Genomic DNA, 21,416 nt, shown 5'->3' on the forward strand with positions numbered 1-21,416 from the left:
AGGAGGGTGGGGGAGGGGAGGGATGAATTAAGATCCTGGGAGGTCATTGGTGGAAGATATGTTCCTTTTCAATGTGTTTTGGGGTCTATTGAGGTGCTGATCTGCAACAACACTCAAACTGCATCTTAATTTTACAACGGATGAGTTCTTGGTGCTCAGTGGCCGGCCATTTTGCGATATTCTCCAGGTGCTTCCGGGGTACCTCCTGCGTGGCCTTGTGGAGGACCGATTCCGGGCTGGTGTTGCCAACAGAGGCATTACGGGAGAAGGATGGTTGTACGGACGGAGGCCTCTGTAGTAGGGCGATCGCACTCCCGCTCTTTCTCTCGACGGTGGGGAGAATTTGCTGGCATTTCTTGAGTCAGAGAATCTCAGAATAGAAAGTGATGTGGCAGACTGTAATATTGTGGTAAACCATATATATATGTTGTAACTGGGTTACCTGTCTGGACACGCCCCTCTGCTGACTGCGCCTGTGGCTCCTCCCACAGACCCCTGAATAAAGGTGATTGTGCCATTGCTCCTCCTCTCAGTCCAGGGCAGATACTCAGCATGGATGAGACCTATTTTACTGTTAATAAAATCCTTTCAGTATTTACTCTACTTCCAGTCTTTTGGAGTAATTGATAGTGCATCAAATGTTGTGACAACGACTATCAGTTTCCCCCAGCTGTAAAAATGGGTGACATATCTCTGTGCCTTGTGTGTGTGTGTGTGTGTGTGTGTGTGAGAGAGAGAGAGAGAAAAAAAGAAAAAGAAAAAAAAAAGAAATATTTCAAGCTGTCGGGTAAACCAGACCAAACATCAGAAAGGGGAAGAAATATGATTAAGGTGACTTTGACTATGGAATGATTGTTGGTACCAAACAGGGTGGTTTGAGTAGATCTCCTGGGATTTTCGTACACAACAGTCTCTCAGGTTTAGAGAATAGTGCAAAAACAAACAAAACATCCAATGAGCAGCAACTTTGAGGGTGAAAAAGCTTTGTTAGTGAGAGAGGTCAGAGGAGAATGGCCAGACTGGTTCAAGCAGACAGGAAGGCAACAGTAACTCAAATAACCACATGTCACAACAGTGGTGGCAGAAGAGCATCTCTGAACACACATCAGTTTGCACCCTGAAGTGGGTGGGCTACAGAGCGAAGACCATGAACCATGAGATACTGAATAAAGTGGCCACTGAATGTATAACTATTGCCAAATTTTGTCTGACAATGTTCCTGCCTTACTGTTTCAATATAATTAAAATATATTTAAAAATACAATTTCAATACAAATTGCTGCTATTAAGTGTTAAGGCTGATTTATACTTGCGTGTACTAGCTTGTGCTGTAGCCTAGCAAGTGGACTACGCTGTTGTGAGCATTTATACTTGTGCGTTGGTGTGTCTGCGTTGCTCTGCAATTCACGCATGTCACGCATGCACACACACTTGCCCATGCGAGGCTTCATGGTCATGGTAGTCTCTCTCGGGGTAAACAAGTTTAAAGCAAGTGTCTTTTTTCATAAAAGCGATATGTGTCCTCCATAATTTCGGAGGTCTGTAAAGCTTTATGGAAAGCATTGCAGCCAGAGCTCCTTCCCTGCCCTTCAGTCGCCCAATGGGAAGCTATTGCAGCGTAGGAAGACATGCGATTCTACCAAGTGGATCAATCACAGTTGTTCCGGTCTGCATTGCCGCGACGCGTGGTTACATTTTGGGAGAGGTGCACGTCAGGCTACGGTGTAGAGATCCGCATAGACACTGCGTAAGGTTCGCGGCTATGCTGTACCTACAGCGTCGATTTGACGCACAAGTATAAATCAGCCTTCACTCATTAATTAAGAATTGGAAAAGTGTAAGTAACACTGCACAACAAAGGTTTTGCTTCCTGAATACTTTTGGGTGTATCTTATGGATTTTGGGCTGCAGATCATGAAAACCTCCATGAAAGTTCTCTATCTCACACCATTATGTTGAACTGGCCCGTATTAGTCCACAATTCAAACAGATCATTAGTGACAGGCAATTCGAAGAACTTCTAGTGGGACTGCAGAAAATCGCGTGGAAGGCATTCAAGGATGTTGTTGAAAATTTTCCTGACAACTACAGATCACCAAACTACATGCAGCTGGTTGACAACATGCTGCAAGCATACAAGACCATGCAGTGCATCATGTCACTAAAGATTCATTTCCTGTGTTCCCATTTAGACTTCTTCCCTGCGAATCTTAGCGCTGTCAGTGACAAGCACGGTGAAAGGTTTCACCGGGACACTGTGACCGTGGAGAAATAGTATCAGGGCAACTGGAATCCATCAGTGCCAGCTGGTTATTGTTGGACACTTAATGAAAAGTCTCAGACACTGAGTACAAACGAAAATCAACACAACATTTTCAGCTTAGTTGAACAATTGCAAAGTGTCAGCACATATAATGCAATTAAACATATTATTTTCAATAAAAGTTAATTTCTTGTTTCTCCAAATTCCTACGTGATACAAGTAGTCTGAAATTATATTTGTGTTCAGCTTCAAGTGGTCTATCATAAACAAAAAAACTTTCTGAGGAAGCAACACTGTCGAAAAAGTTTGCCCTCCAGTTTAATTAGTAAAAAAGTAGAATGGCAAAACAGATATTAAACATAAAATACCAAAATCTAGAAGACACACTAATTTGTCCTCTGCAGATTATACAACAGTTCAAAATGGCAAAGAGATTTCAACAAAGGAAATGACATTGCACTTACTCTGGTCTACTTTAGAAACTCATCCATGAGCTGAGGACACTACAGCAGCAATTACTTGCAGTGTCAGATGAAGACAGACAAATTCGTTTTTACAAAAATGGCGCTTTCTACTCTCTTGTCATTTTTTGAAAGCAAACGGACAACAATTCTAGTTATGTTGACTTCCCTGGCAACGGTGGCAGGACAGCAAGCATTTTCATTCTTTGCGTTCAAATGTCCGTGCAAACCAACGATTAATCTATATTATGGCCTGGCTTTTAGTACGGTTCCTGCCCTGGTGTTGCTGATAATCGGATTTTCCATTAACAGTCTGACCTGGAAACTAATAATGAGTTTAAGAAAAGGCTCAAGTTTATTGCGCAAAAATTGCAAGTTAATCTGTTACGTCCTTGTCAGCATAATTTTAACATCCCTGGTTGCCCCAGTAACCTGGATAGCTGTTACTCTTCTGAATGGCCTGTATTACAATTGTGCCATGAGTGAGTTTTTACCAGTTGACAGCTGGAATGTTTTTGAGAATATGAGTCTTCATGATCGGAAGATCATTCTTGCTCGCTTTCCCTGTCCAAAGGTGAAAATTACAGGGATAAAGAACATCAACGATCTAAGAACTGAAGGCAATAATATTCTTCTGTTTCAGTCACAGGTAGGCCAGATTCGCACAAATGTTTGCTTTACTTTGTAGTGTTAATGTTGATTCCAGGCAATAAAATTGCAGTAAGTCATTCATTTCTTAAACTACATATCTTTTTTTATTTAATCTGTACTTCTAATTATTCATTAAAGTTGCATTGCCAAGCTTAGCAAGCTTATAAAAATAAATAAGTATTGAGAGAATGAATTAAATTAATTAAGTTATTAAAAGTGACCAGAGCAGCATTTCTATACTAAGAAATATTACTGCTGAAATACTAACTCATGGTTTTATATCACATAGACTAGATTACTGCAGTGGACTTTTTACTGGCCTTCCAGTTCAATTCATTCAGAACGCAGTTACTAGACTTTTAGACCACGATGAGGGAACATATCACTCCGTACCAGCTACTCTGCATTTACTTCCTTACTCTTTTAGAATCGATTTTAAAGTTCTTGTTTTTAAAGTTCTCAATGGTCTGGATCAGAGTATATCACAAAATCACATTTGTTTATAATCCTATTCAAGCTTCTTCCACTGGTCTCTTAAGTTTAAGCCATCTCTCTCAAAAGAAAATTGGCAGGTCAACTTTTCTTTTTGAACAATGCTCCTAAACTGTGGAACTCAATATTAAAAACTATAAAGGATTCAGACTCAATTGACACTTTAAAGGCCAGCTTAAATCCAATTACTTTAACCTTGCTTTTAACTAATATAACATTGTCTTTTGTTTTTCTGTTTACATATCCTATTGTAAAGCATTTTGAACGACATTGTTTGTATGACAAGTGCCCTATAAATAAGTTATTATTATTAGCTTTTACATTCTCAGTTGATGAGATTTTGATAACACAATAGTGGCTACAGGAAGACTTAATTAAGTAACAGACTAGGTCCTGATTACAGGATAAATGGTTATCCATGGGTCTAATAACAAATCCAATTTTCTATTACACCAATGAGTGCATGCGATGGCATGCAAGTGAAATCTCTGAAACATGGGTATGGTTGTTGCTGCATTCCTTGTCTTTCATCATCATTACCATCATTAAATGTCATGTTGTGTGATGTAGATGATCATGGTCTTTCTATGACCATGATCGTTCGTGGCATTTTTTTCCGCATAAGTGGTTTGCTATCGCCTTCTTCTGGGCAGTGTCTTTACAAGACGGGGACTCCCAGACATTATCAATACTCTTCAAAGGTTGTCTGCCTGGCAGAACTAGGACTTGTGATGTGCAGCAGCTGCTCATATGACCACCCACCACCTGCTCCCAGGCTAAGCAGGTGTACATCTTGATCAAGGGTGACCTGCTGACTAGTGGAGGGAAGGAGTGCCTTACTCCTCCTTTGGTAGAGCTGTATTTCCCCCCAGATGTTAAATTGGGGGTTGCTAGAGGGGGTCGCCTCACTATAGGAAGGATGTGGAAGCATTGGAAAGGGTACAGAGGAGATTTACCAGGATGCTGCCTGGTTTAGAGAGTATGCATTATGATCAGAGATTAAGGGAGCTAGGGCTTTACTCTTTGGAGAGAAGGAGGATGAGAGGAGACATGATAGAGGTGTACAAGATAATAAGAGGAATAGATAGAATGGATAGCCAGCGCCTCTTCCCAGGGCACCACTGCTCAATACAAGAGGACATGGCTTTAAGGTAAGGGGTGGGAAGTTCAAGGGGGATATTAGAGGAAGGTTTTTAACTCAGAGAGTGGTTGGTGCGTGGAATGCATTGCCTGAGTCAGTGGTGGAGGCAGATACACTAGTGAAGTTTAAGAGACTACTAGACAGGTATATGAAGGAATTTAAGGTGGGGGCTTATATGGGAGGCAGGGTTTGAGGGTTGGCACAACATTGTGGGCTGAAGGGCCTGTACTATGCTGTACTTTTCTATGTTCTATGTTTTTAGATGGCATGGCTCAAAGGGCCCGTGGAGTCAATTTCATACTTTATCTCAATAAATAAATAAATTCATTATTAGGCTTAAAACAATGGGTTAGAATATATCCTTGAGTCTGGTGGGACGTGCTTTCAGGCTTTTGTATCTCCTGCCCGATGGGAGAGGGGAGAAGAGAGAATGTCTAGGCTGGGTAAGGTCTTTGATGTGTGGAAACCATAGAGAGGGTGCAGAGGAGATTTACAAGGATGTTGCCTGGATTGGGGAGCATGCCTTAGGAGAATAGGTTGAGTGAACTCAGCCTTTTCTCCTTGGAGCGATGGAGGATGAGAGGTGACCTGTTAGAGATGTAGAACATAATAAGAAGCATTGATCGTGTGGATAGTCAGAGGCTTTTCCCCAGGGCTGAAATGGCTAGCACGAGAGGGCATAGTTTTAAGGTGCTTGGAAGTAGGTACAGAGATGTCAAGGGTAAGTTTTTTACTCAGAGAGTGTTGAGTGCGTGGAATGGGCTGCCGGTGGCGGCGGTGGTGGAAGCGGAAACGATAACGTCTTTTAAGAGACTCCTGGATGGCTACATGGAGCTTAGAGAAATAGAGGGCTGTGGGTAAAACCTAGGTAGTTCTAAGGTAGGGACATGTTCAGCATAGCTTTGTGGGCCGAAGGGCCTGTATTGTGCTGTAGGTTTTCTATGTTTCCGTGTTCCTATGTTTCCATTATAGTGGCTGCTTTACTGATAGAACGAGCAGAACTGAGATGAGGCTGGTTTCTGTGATATGCTGAGCTGTGTCCAGAACGCTTGGCAGTTTCTTGTGCTGACGTACAGAGCAGTAGCCGTCCCAAACCATTGTGCATCCAGATAGGATGCTTTCGACAGTGCAATGGAAAAAAAATGTTTGGGGACGTACCAAATTTCTTTAGCCTACTGAGGAAGAGGTGTTGGTGAACTTTCTTGGCCACGATGTTTATGTGGTTACATAAGCATGAAAACAGCTATTCTCAGCTTGGAGAAATATTGCAACAAAAAAGGGAACGACTGGAAAGCAGAAACGCATCTTGGTTGGGAATTCACTGACCATAACACACATTCATTACAGAGAGAATACACATTTACAATATGCCCTCAGATAAATAAGGGTAGAAAATCACATCAATAAAGTAAAATTAGACAGGACGCTGGAGGAACTCAGCAGGTCAGGCAGCATCAGTGGAAACGATGAGTTGACGTTTCCACGGTTGCTGCCAGACCTGCTGAGTTCCTCCAGTGTGCTGTCAGTGTTGCTTTGATCCCAGCATCTGCAGATTATTTTGTGTTTAAAATTAGACAGGGTTGTCTATGAAATTGCAGTTAAGTTCATTAAACTTAAGAAACTCCTCACTATTTCTTTTGAGAAAAGCAGACCTGTTTTTTCAGCACACCTCCACAGTCATCATCAGCACAGGAGGCTGTGTACTGAGCCCACTGCTCTATTCCATTTACACTTACGGTTGTGAGGCTATATATATTCAAATGCCATATTTAAGTTTGCTGATGACACCACTGTTTTTGGCCAGGTCAAATGTGGTGACAAATTAGCATATCGGAGGGAGACTGGAAATTATGTATTTATTTACTTATTGAGATACAATGCAGAATAGGCCTTTTAACCCAAGCCTAATCACAGGACAATTTACAATGAGCAATTAACCTACAACCGATACGTCTTTGGACTGTGGGAGGAAACCGGAGCACCCGGAGGAAACCCACGTGGTCATGGGAAGAATTCCTTCCAGGCAGCGTCGGGAATTGAACTTGGGTTCCTGATACTGCAAGGTGTTGTGCGACCGTGCTTTGAATGGTGGCACAACAACAACCTCTCACTAAATGTCAGCAAGACCAAGGAGCTGATTATTGACTATAGGAGGAGGAAACCGGGAATCACTGAGCCAGTCCTCATTGAGGATCGGAGGTGAAGAGAGTCAGTAACTTTAAACTCCTTACCATTATCATATCAGAGGATCTGTCCTGGTTCCAGCATTTAGGTACCAATACAAAGAGGGCACGGCAGTTCCTCTGCTGAACCAGGCACAGTTATTACCCTCAACTCTGAACTGATTCCAATATCAATGGACTCTACACTTTCAAGGACTCTACGACTCAAGTTCTCAATATTATTCATTTACTTATCTATTATTATTGTTGTACTTTTCTCATCTCAAGCTGGTAAAACCTGAGGTACAGGCATAGCCAAGCACACTCTTTTCTCAATTGTTAGGAATTTTCAGACTCGTTTAATGGTGTTTAGTCTTGTGGATTTCTGGAGATTAACATAAATATTGATGTGAAGCCCTAATTATTTAATGCTATTATGTAGTGACTTTGGGATTTGTAGATATTACTTTTGGGACAATGTATACCCTGTTCATGTTCCATCATCTTTCATTTATGATTGTGAGGACATGCAGTCCCCTTTTATTGTCATTAGGTAATGCATGCATTAAGAAATGATAAAATGTTTTTCTACAAACATTTCCATTGTTTAATTCAGCATATTTCTGATAGAAACATAGAAACATAGAAAATAGGTGCAGGAGTAGGTCATTCGGCCCTTCAAGCCTGCACCGCCATTCAGTATGATCATGGCTGATCACCCAACTCAGAACCCTGTACCTGCCTTCTCTCCATACCCCCTGATCTCTTTAGCCACAAGGGCCATATCTAACTCCCTCTTGAATATAGCCAATGAACTGGCCTCAACTGTTTCCTGTGGCAGAGAATTCCACAGATTCACCACTCTCTGCCTGAAGAGGTTTTTCCTCATCTCAGTCCTAAAAGGCTTCCCCTTTATCCTCAAACTGTGACTCCTTCTTCTGGACTTCCCCAACATCAGGAACAATCTTCCTACATCTAGCCTGTCCAATCCCTTTAGAATTTTATATGTTTCAATAAGATCCCCCCTCAATCTTCTAAATTCCAGAGGGTATAAGCCTAGCCAATCCAGTCTTTCATCATATGAAAGTCCTGCCATCCCAGGAATCAATCTGGTGAACCTTCTTTGTACTCCCTCTATGGCAAGAATGTCTTTCCTCAGATTAGGGGACCAAAACTGCACACAATACTCCAGGTGTGGTCTCACCAAGGCCTTGTACAACTGCAGTAGTACCTCCCTGCTCCTGTACTCGAATCCTCTTGCTGTGAATGCCAGCATACCATTCGCCTTTTTCACTGCCTGCTGTACCTGCATGCCCACTTTCAATGACTGGTGTATAATGACACCCAGGTCTCGTTGCACCTCCCGTTTTCCTAATCGGCCACCATTCAGATAATAAGTGATGTTTTTCACTTTTTTGATTTCTGTATGTTATGTGTGTTTGGAATGGTTCTATCTATTAAGTAAGTTGTTCTTGCTTGTTTATCCCGAATTATTATACCCAGATGGTTACTATGGATTGTTCTATCTGTAGTAATGGATCGGTTGTAAAATAATTTGTAGGTTCTGACTCTAAAGGTGGATCAGGTTTGTATTTTTAGTCAGTCATGGTGTCTTTCATGAATTTGTATTTTAAAGCAAAATTTGGTGAATGATGTTTGCCACTTGAGTGGTGCCTGTGTAAGTAACCAGATTGAGTTAGACTGCTGCAGGATTCTATATTGCGTTGGATTGTTCCTGGATTCTCTTGGCAATTTCTGCATTTATGTTTTGAATTTGAGGTCTTTTATTACGTGTTTTTGATAACTTTCTTGTGTTAACAACCTGGTCCTGTATTGCCATAAGATACCCTTCTGTTTCTGGGAAGAGGTCTCCAATTCTTAGCCAGGCATTCTATGCTTCCTTGTTGACATCTAGTCTGCTCAGATTATTATTATTATTCTTGTTATCATTGTTATTTGTATTTGCAGTTTGTCCTCCTTTGCACATAACTCGTTTGCCAGTCTTTGTGTGCAGTTTTTCATTGATTCTATTGTATTTCTTTGTTCTACAAAGAAAATGAATCTCAGGGCACATGGTGACATATAGGTACTTTGATAGTAAATTTACTTTGGACTTTGATCTTAAATTTCTATTGAAAACTTTTAAGTGAGATGGTTTTGTTTAAATAAATATATTTTTCATTCTCAATTTCTGAAAATAAAATAAAATAAGGAACTTCATCGCGAGAGTTGCCTGAAACACATGCAACCTCATAATTTAGCACATATCCTGGACCTCAAATTTAACGGAAAGTTGGGTTTTGGTCTCTTGCCTATTACAAAAGCAGAATTACAATTAACTGGCTCCTGTCATTTGACTTCCAACCCGCTGTGCAAGAAATAATGTAGAGCAAAAATACAAATATTGCAGGAAGAGTCAGACTTACTATTTTAAACGGAATAGTAAACCAGAGGGCACAGCCTCAGAATAGAGGGATGTCCCTTTAGAATGGAGATTAGGAAGATTTTTTTCCCCCAGAGGGTGCTGAATCTGTGGAATTCATTACCACAGACGACAGTGGAGGCCATGTCATTAAGTGTATATAAAGCGGAGGTTGATAGATTCTTGATTAGTCAGGGTGTCAAAGGTTACAGGGAGAAGGCAGAAGACTGGGGTTGAGAGGGATAATAAATCAGCCATGATGGAATAGCAGAGCAGACTTGATGGGCCAAATAGCTCAATTTTGCACCTATGTCTTATGGTCAGAGGTCAGAGTGAATTGGAATCAGAATCAGAATCAGGTTTAATGCCACCAGCATAAAATTTGTTCACTTTGTGGCAGCAATACAATACATGACAAATATAAAAAAATGACTTAGATATGTATATCAAATAGATAATTAGATAAATATATGTATATCAAATAGATAAATTAAAATAAGTAGTACAAAAACAGAAATTAAAAAAAATATGGTGGGGTAGTGTTCATGGGTTCAATGTCCATTCAGAAATTAGATGGCAGAGGGAGGAAGCAGTTTCGGAATCACTGAGTGTGTGTCTTCAGGCTCCTGTACCTCCTCCCTGACAGGAACAGTGAGAACAGCCATATCCTTGGTGGTGGGGGGTGCTTAATGATGGACACTGCCTTTCAATAGACAATGGACAATAGACAATAGGTGAAGGAGCAGGCCACTCGGCCCTTCGAGCCAGCACCGCCATTCACTGTGATCATGGCTGATCATCCACAATCAGTATCCAGTTCCTGCCCTATCCCCATAACCTTTGATTCCGCTATCTTTAAGAGCTCTATCCATCTCTTTCTTGAAAGCATCCAGAGACTTGGCCTCCACAGCCTTCTGGGGCAGAGCATTCCACATATCCACCACTCTCTGGGTGAAAAAGTCTTTCCAAGGCAACACTCCAAGATGTCTTGGATATTACAGAGGCTAGTACCCATGACAGAGCTGACTAATCTTACAACTCTCTGCTGCTTCTTTCAACCCTGTGTAGTAGCCCCACCCCACCATACCAGACCCCGATGCAGCCAGTTAAAATGCTCCCCATGGTACATTTGTAGAAGTTTTTGACTGTTTTGGATGACAAACCAAATCTCCTCAAGCTCCTAATGAAATATAGCTGCTTTTTTTTTTGCCTACTTTTAGTTGCATCGATGTGCTGGGACCAGGTTAGATCTTGACACCCAGGAACTTGAAACTGCTCACCCTCTCCACTTGTGATCCCTCTGTGAGGACAGGTGTGTGTTCCCTCTCCTTACACTTTCTGAAGTCCACAATCAGCCTTTGGTCGTACTGGCAATGAGGCAAGCTTGTTGCTGTGTGACACCACTCAACAAGCTGGTATATCTTGCTCCTGTACTCCCTTTCGTCTCCATCTGAGATTCTGCCAGCGATGGTTGTATCAACAGGAAATCTATAGATTTTCTAGGGTAGACTTCACAGTCAGACTGAAGTTGCAGATTTCTCTGTATAGCAGCATTGTGATGCGCCTAGTGTGGTGTGTAGTGGGCAGTGCTTGTTACTCTCGCTTTCAGCTTCCACCACTGGCTAGCAGACTCATAAAAAGGAGATCTGAGTGCCAGTACGCAGCCTCTCCAACAGCAAGCTTCACGTAGTGCATCCTCACTGGCAACACATGGAAACCGGACTCCTTTTGGATTTAGGCTCAACTACACAGGACGGGGAGGAGGTCTGGCCCCTGCACACGTTGCACACAGACACACCGGTGTGTGGACATGCCCTGGTGCTCGTGAACCAGATCCCCAGCTATGGATAAATAGCCCTACTACTTTGTGGGCAGCCTCAGGAGAGACGAAGGCTACGGGAGTAAACCCAGACAGCAAATCCTGGGTGGAGCCCCCAAGGTAGCAGGACATCACTGAACATCCTTCCAGAAGCTCCTGCAGCCAAGCTGGTGCCAAACGTATTGTTTTCCTTTGGACTACACTGGTGAGGCGGAGAGAGCGATCTTGATGACTAGGCATCTCAGGATCTCCATACCTTCTGCCCAGGCTTGTGATGATGATTATCAAGCAACAGATCATTGTGGCAATAAATATTGTTAAAACATCTAGAATTCTTTCAACTCTAAAAGGAAATTCATAAGTCTAGTTAAGTGTGAAGTGGTCTTGCAGATTTATTGACTGAATAAATTTGTGGGGTTGGAATTCTAAATTGGAGAAAGACCAATTTTGATGGTATCAGAAAGGATCTGACAAGTGTGGATTGGGACAGGCTGTTTTCTGGCAAAATTGTACCTGGTAAGTGGGAGGCCTTCAAAAGTGCAATTTTGAGATTACAAAGTTTGTACATGCCTGTCAGAATAAAAGGTAAAGATAACCAGTGGAGGGAACCTTGGTTTTCAAGAGATATTGAGGCCCTGGTTAAGAAAAAAAGGAGATGCATAGCAAGTATAGGCAGGTGGGAATAAATGAGGTCCTTGTGGAGTATCAGAAATGCAATGCAAGAGAACACGTGAGAAAGAAATCAGGACGGCTAAAAGAAGGCTTAATGTTGCCCCAACAGACAATGTATGGAGAATCCTAAGGGATCCTACAGATATGATAAGAGCAAAAGGATTGCAAGAGACAAAACTGGTCCTCTGGTCAGAATGGTAGAGCCAAAAGAGATGGGGGAGATCTTAAATGAATTTTTTCCACCTGTATTTACTCAGGAGACAAAGACAGAGTCTATAAAGTGAGGCAAGGTGGCATCAACTTCATGGAATCTAGCAGAGATATTTATATCATTCTTAGCAACAGGTGAGTTATCGGAGGATTGGAGGATCACTAACGCTGTTCGCTTGAGAAAGTTTCTAAGAATAAACCAGGCAGTTATAGGCCGGTGAGCCTGGTGTCAGTAGTGGCTACCTTATTGGTAGGAACTCTAAGAGAACAGATATAGAATTATTCGAATAAACGGAGACATATTAAGGATACTCAGCATGGTTTTGTGTGTAGTAGTTCGTGTCTAACTAATTTTATAGAATTTTTCAAGGAAGCTACCAGGAAAGTTGATGAAGGCAAGGCAGTGGACGTAGCAATGCATTTGACAAGATCCCGTATGGGAAATTGATTAAGAAGGTTCAGTTACTCAGCATTAAGGATGAGGTAGTAAGTTGGATGAGACATTGGCTTTGTGGGAGAAGCCACGGGGACCTGTGCTGGGTCTGTCATTGCTTGTCATCTACATCAGTGATCTGGATGATAATGTTGTTAACTGGATCAGCAACTTTGCAGGTGGCTGTAGTGGATAGCAAGAAAGGCTATCATGATGGCTTGCAGCTGGGAAAATAGGCTAAGAAATGACAGTTGTAATTTAATGCAGACAACTGTGAGTTTTGTACTTCGGCAGAACAAACCATGGTAGGCCTCATGCAGTGAACGATAGGGCACTGAGGAGTGTGGTTGAACAAATGGATCTAGGAAAACATGTCCATAACTCATTGAAAGTGGCATCACAGGTAGATAGAGTCGTAACCAAAGCTTTTGACCCATTGGCCTTTATAACTCAAAGTATTGAGTACAGGAGAAGGGATAATATGTTGAAAGTGTGTAAGATATTGGTGAGGCCTAATTTGGAGTATTTTGTGCAGATCAGCTACCTACAGGAAAGATGTAAATAAGGTTGAAAGAGTGCAGAAAAAAATTACAAAGATGTTGCCAGTTCTGAAGGACCTGAGTTATAAACATACGAGGGGTGATTGATAAGTTCACGGCCTAAGGTAGAAGAAGTCAATATTAGAAAACCTAGCACATATATTTTTCCTACATTTACACACTTAGTCCAGCGGTCGTGGAGCATACGGATCCCTTCTTTGTAGAAGTCGGCGTCTTGGACCTCCAGAATGTGGTCCACAGCAGGGGTGATTGATAAGTTTGTGGCCTAAGGTAGAAGGAGATGAGTTATTAACTTCAAACTTTCTGCATTGTCACTCAAAGAGTTGAACTGCACGTGCATGTAACGGGAGCTGTATAACTCATCTCCTTCTACCTTCGGCCACGAACCTATCAATCACCCCTACTATGGACCACTTCTACAAAGAAGGGATCCGTATGCTCCACGAACGCTGGACTAGGTGTGTACATGTAGGAGGGGACTGGGTTGAAAAATAAATGTGCTAGGTTTTCTAAAATTGACTCCTTCTACCCTAGGCCACGAACTTATCAATCACCCCTCGTAGATTGAATAGAGCCTTTGAATAAGGAAAGATTCTTTAGAACGTAGAAGATTGAGAGGAGATTTGAAAGAGGTATACAAAATTATGAGGGTTATAGACAGGGTAAATGCAAGCAGGCTTTTCCCACTGCATTTGAGTGGGACTACAACTAGAGGTCATGGGTTAAAGGTGAAAGGTGAAGTGTTTAAGGGGAACTTGAGGGGAAACTTCTTCACTCAGAGGGTCATGAGAGTGTGGAATGAGCTGCCAGCACAAGTGGTGCATGTGAGCTCGAGTTCAATGTTTAAGAGAAGTTTGGATAGGTACATGGATGCCAGGGGTATGGAGGGCTCTGGTCCCAGTGCTGATTGATGGGACTAGGCAGTACTAAATGGTTTGGCACAAACTTGATGGGCCATAGGGCCTGTTTCTGTACTGTATGACTCTATGAATGCTAAGGAAAAGTTAAATCACAAAAAAAAATAAACCTTTATAATCAGACAAGGCTAAAGTAAAGATAACATCTTCTCCTCTGTCCTCAGATGCCTTCAGATGTCCTCAGAATGGTCCATGAATCCTCATTATTCCTTTTATTTCACTATTTGATTTGTAATTTATAGTAATTTATGTCTTGTTGTGCAAAACAACAAAATTCACATCATCCAAGACAGCAATAATAACTTGATTGTGATTTTGAGGTAAATTTTAAGTCTGATGGCATTGGAGCCTTCTCTTTCTAAAAGGGTAGATCTTGGAAACAAATACGAGTGATATTAAATGGGAAAATGGTCTGTTAACACTAATTTTACACCACCGTGCAATGTCAAAATTATTCTCCCTATTCCGTTTTCAACCTGACAGCATGAACATCAATTTCTCTAACTACTGGTAATTTCTTCCTCATTTCCCTTTTCTCTTTTTACATTCTCCAATTCTGGCTCCCCTTTGACCCCTTCTCTTCTCCTCTCCTGTCTTTCACCTTCCTCTGGTGCCTTTCCTCCTTCCCTTTCTCCTATGGTCCACTCTCCTCTCCAATCAGATTCCTTCTTCCTCAACCCTTTACCTCTTCCACCTATTGCCTCCCTGCTTCTTACTTCATCCCCCACTCACCTCCCCCTCACATGGTCTCACCAATCACCTGCCAGCTTGTATTCCTCCCCTTCCCCCATCTTCTTATTCTGGTATCCACCCCTCCTTCCTTTTGATGAAGGGTTGTTGGCCATAATGGGTTTAAAATATTGAACTTGAATGGGTCAAGGACAGTGGGAACAGACAGATTAATTGTTTTTGTTACTGTTATGTGCTTGGAGATGGAGGCTGCCATTTTGTGGAAATGTTTTATGTCCTGCATTTTGCGAGATGGTGTTGCTTTGTTTTCAGTGTCTTAAAATAGACACAATGGTGTTTTAGGTAATCTGTGTATCTAGAGATGAGTTCCAAATAAGAAGCTATTTGTGAGGTGTTCTTTGATATAACATAACATGCAGGTTTGTGAATATTGGGGTTGGTGCTTGTCTGGAGTAATGCGAGCTGGTTACTGAAGAGAACAAAAAGCCATAAAGTACCGACAGTCACTTGCTGGGAAGAGGGCAAGTGACTCGATGCTGGCCTGGAGCAGAGCCAATAAAAAGGTGTTAAAGGTTAATCAGATGACCTACAGCCAATGACACTGGAATGCAATATTTAAATTGGTAAGGAACAAGTATAAAAGTGGACACTTTGAGTGTGCTATCAGCGATAACTCTCTCAAGAGACCCACCATTGCAAAGAAAAACCCCCGTGCCAGGGGCTGGGAGAAGAAAAGATAGATCATCTGACCAACGGAGATCCCCTATTTCGGTGTTATCAATTGGAGAAGTGGTCTGAGTGAGCAATGGTACAGAGGGAACAGTAAGATGTTGGTCCGGAGGTCAGCAAAGTTACATTGTTGTTTGTGCAGAGACAATAAAGTGTGAGCTTAGATTAATTACAAGTTGCTAAGTGAGCTTCCTATCCTAGTTCCGTTGACGAACAATCAACAGGGTCTTGGCACGAAATGACAACAGATTATTCCCTTCCATAGGTGCTACCTGACCTGCTGAGTTCCACCAACATTTTATGTGTTGGTCTGGTATCCCAGCATCTGCAGGGTCTCTTGTGCTTAAAATCCAAAATGTGTTTATCAGACATAATGTTGATAAACATGATGCTCCCCGTAGTGGGGAAGTCAAGGACCAGAGGGTGCAGCTTCAGAATAGAAAGACATCTCTAGAAAACAGAGATGAGCAGGAATTTCTTTAGCCATAGGGTGATGAATCTGTGGAAATCGTTGTCACAGACGTCTGTGGAAGCCAAGTTATTGAGCATATTTAAATGGGAGTTTGATAGGTTCTTGATTAGTCAGGGCATCAAAGGTTATGGGAAGAAGGCAGGAGATTGGGGTTGAGAGGGATAGTAAATCAGCCATGATGGAATAGCAGAACAGACTTGATGGGCCAAATGGCTCATTGCTGTTTCTATGCCCTTATGATCTTGTCACGGTCCTGTCTGTAAAGTAAGCATTCTGGTTCGCGGTCCGGTCCGTGAAGCCTGCCTTCTGGTTCATGGTCTGGTCCGTGAAGTCCGCATTCTGGTTCACGGTCCAGTCCATCAATCCGTATTCCAGGTTTTCCCTGTTTTCCCCAGTTCCGTTGGGCTCCTTAATCGAGGCACGTGATTCTAGTTTTGGGCTGGCTACATAAATAGCTTCAGGATTCAGCTTCTTTTGGCTGGACTGTTCCCTTCCCCTCCCCATCCGAATCCCTGACAGTTACCTCGGCAATTTCCCTCAGCAAGTATCCTTGGCAGTCATCCCGGCCCTGCTTCCTAGGAGGATCCCGGTCCTGCGTCCTAGGAGGGTCCCGGTCCTGCGTCCTAGGAGGGTCCTGGTCCTGCGTCCTAGGAGGAGTCCCAGTTCTGTACCAAAGGGGCTAACCAAGCCGAGTCCAAGAGCCGAGCCTAGCCCAGTCCAAGAGCCAAGTCCTGGCCTGGAGTTCCACGTCCTGCACTGGAGTTCCTCGCCCAGTCCAGGAGTTCCTCGCCCAGCCCGGTGCTGGAGTTCCCTTGTCCTGTGCTGGAGTCCCCTTGTCCTGTCCAGGAGTCCCTCGTCTAGTCCAAGCCTAGTTCAAGAACCTCGTCCTGTCTTAGCCACGTCCACTCCTGTAGCCACGTCTTGTCCTTGCCTAGATCCAGGGTCTGAGCCCGAGTCAAGACCCAGGTTCCAGGTCCCTGTCTGGTCTCTGGCTCAGAGTCCTAGCTCAGGCTCCTAGTTCCAAGTTCCTTATCCTGGTCCCGCTTTCCTAGTCTTAGTCCCAGCCCAGGCCCGGTGTCCTTGTCTCGCCCAGGGCCTGTGTCCATGTCCAGTGTCATTTCTTCCTGACTCCCCTTGCTTCCTTGATAAACCTTGTCCTGTTCCTAGTACCTCTGTGTCTGTGTCTTGCATTTGGGTCCACTCCCAGCGCCCCCTTATGACAGATCTTATGGTCTTACAATCAATCAACCATTGTTGCACCTATATATTATCGCTCTGCATGGACCCAATTTCATTAGCTCTCTGTTGGCAGAAATACCGGCAGCTTACAATTTAAAATGTGAATGCCTTCATATTAACGTTTCCAACATTTTCTTTTTATGTAGGTGGCCGGTTGGATTTTGATAGCCTGCGTGACCGTCGCTGCTTTCCTGACCGTCTGCATTCCAACGTTCTGCTCTCCGCTCAGTTTCCTGCACTTAAGCTACTGGGCTCAGTACATAGACAATGAAAACACTCTCTTTCAAGAGACATCCAAAAAGCATTCCCAACTACTTGCGTTGAAGCACATCAAGAAATTCTTTGGCTTTACATCAAAAGAGAAAGAAATAAAGACTATCTGCTTGCCTGCCAGGAAAGACTGGACAACGGTCTCCGGCATAGATATGTTTACTAAAGTGGAGGATGAATTCTGTCAGTACAGCCTCCTGCATACCTGGGCTGATGAATCAACTCCAAGTGGCCAATATATTTCAGTTGACGATGTGGTGGCATAATCAAGGATCAAAGATCAACTTTATTCAGCACCCGTACCACCCCCTGCCCATGGCACTCCTTCTCTGCCACCTGCCCCACACCTCTCCCACAGCGTTCCACCCCCACCATTCCCAACATCCTTTGCTCCTGCCAGATTTACAAACTCGCTCTCCACTCCATGTTGACAAATACAGTACTGTGCAAAACTCTTAGGCACCCTAGCTATATGTATATGTCTAAGACTTTTGCACAGTACCATACATTTACATGTATTAGGAATTTGCTGTGGTGTGTTGGTCAAGGTGCTCATGCAACAAAAGCAACAACATTCAACAATTAAAAGTAAAGGCATCCGTTACTCTTGCGAGACCATAGATCTATGCCTGGAAAGTCTTCACTCTCCAGGGCACAGGCCTGGGCAAGGTTGTATGGAAGACCGGCAGTTGCCTATGCTGCAAGTCTCCCCTCTCCACGCCACCGATGTTGTCCAAGGGAAGGGCATTAGGACCCATACAGCTTGGCAGCGGTGTTGTCACAGAGCAATGTGTGATTAAGTGCCTTGCTCAAGGACACAACACGTTCCCCAGCTGGGGCTCGAACTCACGACCTTCAGGTTGCTAGTCCAATGCCTTAGCCACTTGGCCACGTGCCCACACTATTCAACAATTACAAGAATAAATAATTAGATAAAAATAAAGTACAGATATTGGATAAAATATACTTAAATACATAAAATGCATAACTTACAAAGAAGACATAAAATACATATATACTACATGTATACATACACAATATAAAAATACATACCATAAATACGTAAAATATACATATGTACCAGCATGTATTTACATTGTAAACAGCGTTATAAAATGTGGTTTAAAGTGTTTACAATGCAGTGACTGAGGTAATAGATATAGTGGGGTTGAGGGATTACTAAAATGGTTGATCAGATTAACTGCCTGTGGGGAACAAATTTATGATGGTGTGGTTTTTGTTTTAATAGCCCTATGGGTTTTCCAGAGGGAGCTTTTGGAAAAGGCAATTTGCAGGGTGAGTAGTATCTGCAATGATTTTTCCTGCTCACTTCTTCCTCCTGGACCCACTCAAGTCCCACAGTGCTGGTAGACTACAGCCAATGACCTTTTCTGCTGACCTGAGAGTTTGCTGTAGTTTTTGTATCTTGGGAAAGGATGCTGCACCAACCCAGACAGTAATGGCTGATGTGACAATGCTCTCCGTGCTGCCAGTGTAGAATTGCACCAGTATGTTCTGGGCAAGTTGGAATTTTACTAACTGTTGCAAGAAGTACAGTCCTGTGCAAAAGTCTCAGGCATGTACACATAGCCAGGGTGGCTAAGATGTCTGCACAGTACTGTGTTGGTCAAGGTAGAGCGAAGAGCAAGTTTGTAAATCTGGCAGGAGCAAATGACAAGGGTGGAAAGTTGTACATCCTTGGCCAAGCCTTTTTTTTAAATGAAGGAAATGTGGTTCTCCCACAGGTCCTGCAAAATAGTGATGCCCAGAAACCTGAAAGTTGAAACAGTGCTAATTGCAGCGTTGCCGATGATGAGTCAGTGGAGAGGAGACACATTTCTCCTGAAGTCGATATACATCTCCATGGTACTGTGGGCATTCCGTTCCAAGTTGTTTTGATTGCACTAAGTTGGAGCAGAATGCATTAATACATTTAGGTCAACACTTTCCTGTCAATCCAATCTCAGTAATAACACCAAGGTTATCCCCACTGCTAACTCTGCTACAGCCCTCTCTAATGGTTTGGAAGAATCCTTTGACAGGCTGGGATGAAGCTAGAGCATTATGTCCCACTAGCAAGGTAGTAGAACCAGATCTAATTTGACCATTCTTGCAGCACCAAGTCCTAACTTAAGAAGCAAAAACGATACCATTATTGGTGGGCTGTATTCAATGATCTAAAGTAAAACAAAATTTTGAGGCTTCCAAGCCATGACCCCCACTGCAGCCACAGGACCAGAACAAAGAAGTTCATAGATGACAAAATTCCTGCCTGGAACCCCTCTCTTGATTGTTTTTGAGCAGCACTCTGACCAACACACTCCAGCAAAGTTTGAATACATGTATATAACATATTAAGTTGATCTTTGATCCTTAACAAGACCTCAGCCAAAATGATGATTTTTTTTTCTGCTACAACTAAAGACTTTTGGTGGTTAAATAACAAGTTTGAAGCTTAAATCAGCATTTGAATACAAGAACACAAGAAATAGGAGTAGATCATTCTGCCCTTGTGTTTGACCCCTGGAGCTGAGTGGGACAGTCTACAACCAGAGGGAAAGCCTCAGAATAGAAGGATGTCCCTTTAGAATAGAGATGAGAATTATCTTTAGCTAGGGGCTGGTCAATCTGTGGAATTCTTTGCCACAAAATGTGGTGGAGGCCAAGTCATTGGATAAAGCAGAGGTTGATAGGTTCTTGATTAGTAAGAGCATCTGTGATCAATATTCACTGACCAGGGCCAGAGGTATTTTTTGCCAAGTTCAGCTTTCTAATCTAGCTCAAAGAGTTGTTTTTGTGTGCAGTTTTGGTATTGTGTGCAGTTTTGGATTGTGTGCAGTTTTGGTATTGTGTGCAGTTTTGGTCCCCTAATCTGAGGAAAGACATCCTTGCCATAGAGGGAGTACAGAGAAGGTTCACCAGATTGATTCCTGGGTTGGCAGGACTTTCATATGAAGAAAGACTGGATGAACTGGGCTTGTACTCGTTGGAATTTAGAAGATTGAGGGGGGATCTGATTGAAACGTATAAGATTCTAAAGGGATTGGACAGGCTAGATGCAGGAAGATTGTTCCCAATGTTGGGGAAGTCCAGAACAAGGGGCCACAGTTTGAGGATAGAGGGGAAGCCTTTTAGGACCGAGATTAGGAAAAACTTCTTCACACAGAGAGTGGTGAATCTGTGGAATTCTCTGCCATAGGAAACAGTTGAGGCCAGTTCATTGGCTATATTTAAGAGGGAGTTAGATATGGCCCTTGTGGCTACGGGGGTCAGGGGGTATGGAGGGAAGGCTGGGGCGGGGTTCTGAGTTGGATGATCAGCCATGATCATAATAAATGGCGGTGCAGGCTCGAAGGGCCGAATGGCCTACTCCTGCACCTATTTTTCTATGTTTTGAGTAAGTTAAACTCCCAACTAATTTTTTTCTGATTAGCTTCTTGTTGTAAACATGAGGCAGTTTTCAATTCTTAATGTAAATGGCAATCTGAAGTTAAAAGAACAGCTTTGCAGATGAATAGTACTGTCTATTGAGCACAGACTGATGACCCACAGTATGGGGCTGGTGGCTCAAGAGATACAGTATAAGACAATGGAGTTATGTTAATTGGCTTGTATCAAACTAGACAAACTGGGTATGTTATTTAGTTCAAGGAAGGTTGCACACCAGATTGATTCTATCACATCAGATAATGATCTCTTTATAGTTGGAAAGTTTATGTACCCAGAGCATCAGCATTCACAGCATTAATTGTGGGTAGTTGGGAGCTCTATTGCCAGAAGCTTTTAGACCATCTATGTGAAAAGGTATCTGGA

At 42.7% G+C, this 21,416-nt stretch overlaps 1 protein-coding gene across 1 annotated transcript; it reads left to right on the forward strand.

The window, feature by feature from the left end:
* Nucleotides 1-2,764: 2,764 nt before the first annotated feature.
* On the forward strand, nt 2,765-20,872 carry LOC140210407 (calcium homeostasis modulator protein 4-like). Its single transcript, XM_072279342.1, has 2 exons — nt 2,765-3,373; nt 17,480-20,872. The coding sequence occupies exons 1-2, from the start codon at nt 2,795-2,797 to the stop codon at nt 17,867-17,869; spliced, it is 969 nt and encodes a 322-aa protein (XP_072135443.1). The 5' UTR covers nt 2,765-2,794; the 3' UTR covers nt 17,870-20,872.
* The last annotated feature ends 544 nt before the right edge of the window (nt 20,873-21,416 follow it).

Source organism: Mobula birostris, chromosome 2, assembly GCF_030028105.1.
Source record: "Mobula birostris isolate sMobBir1 chromosome 2, sMobBir1.hap1, whole genome shotgun sequence".
Taxonomy (NCBI): Eukaryota; Metazoa; Chordata; class Chondrichthyes; order Myliobatiformes; family Myliobatidae; genus Mobula; species Mobula birostris.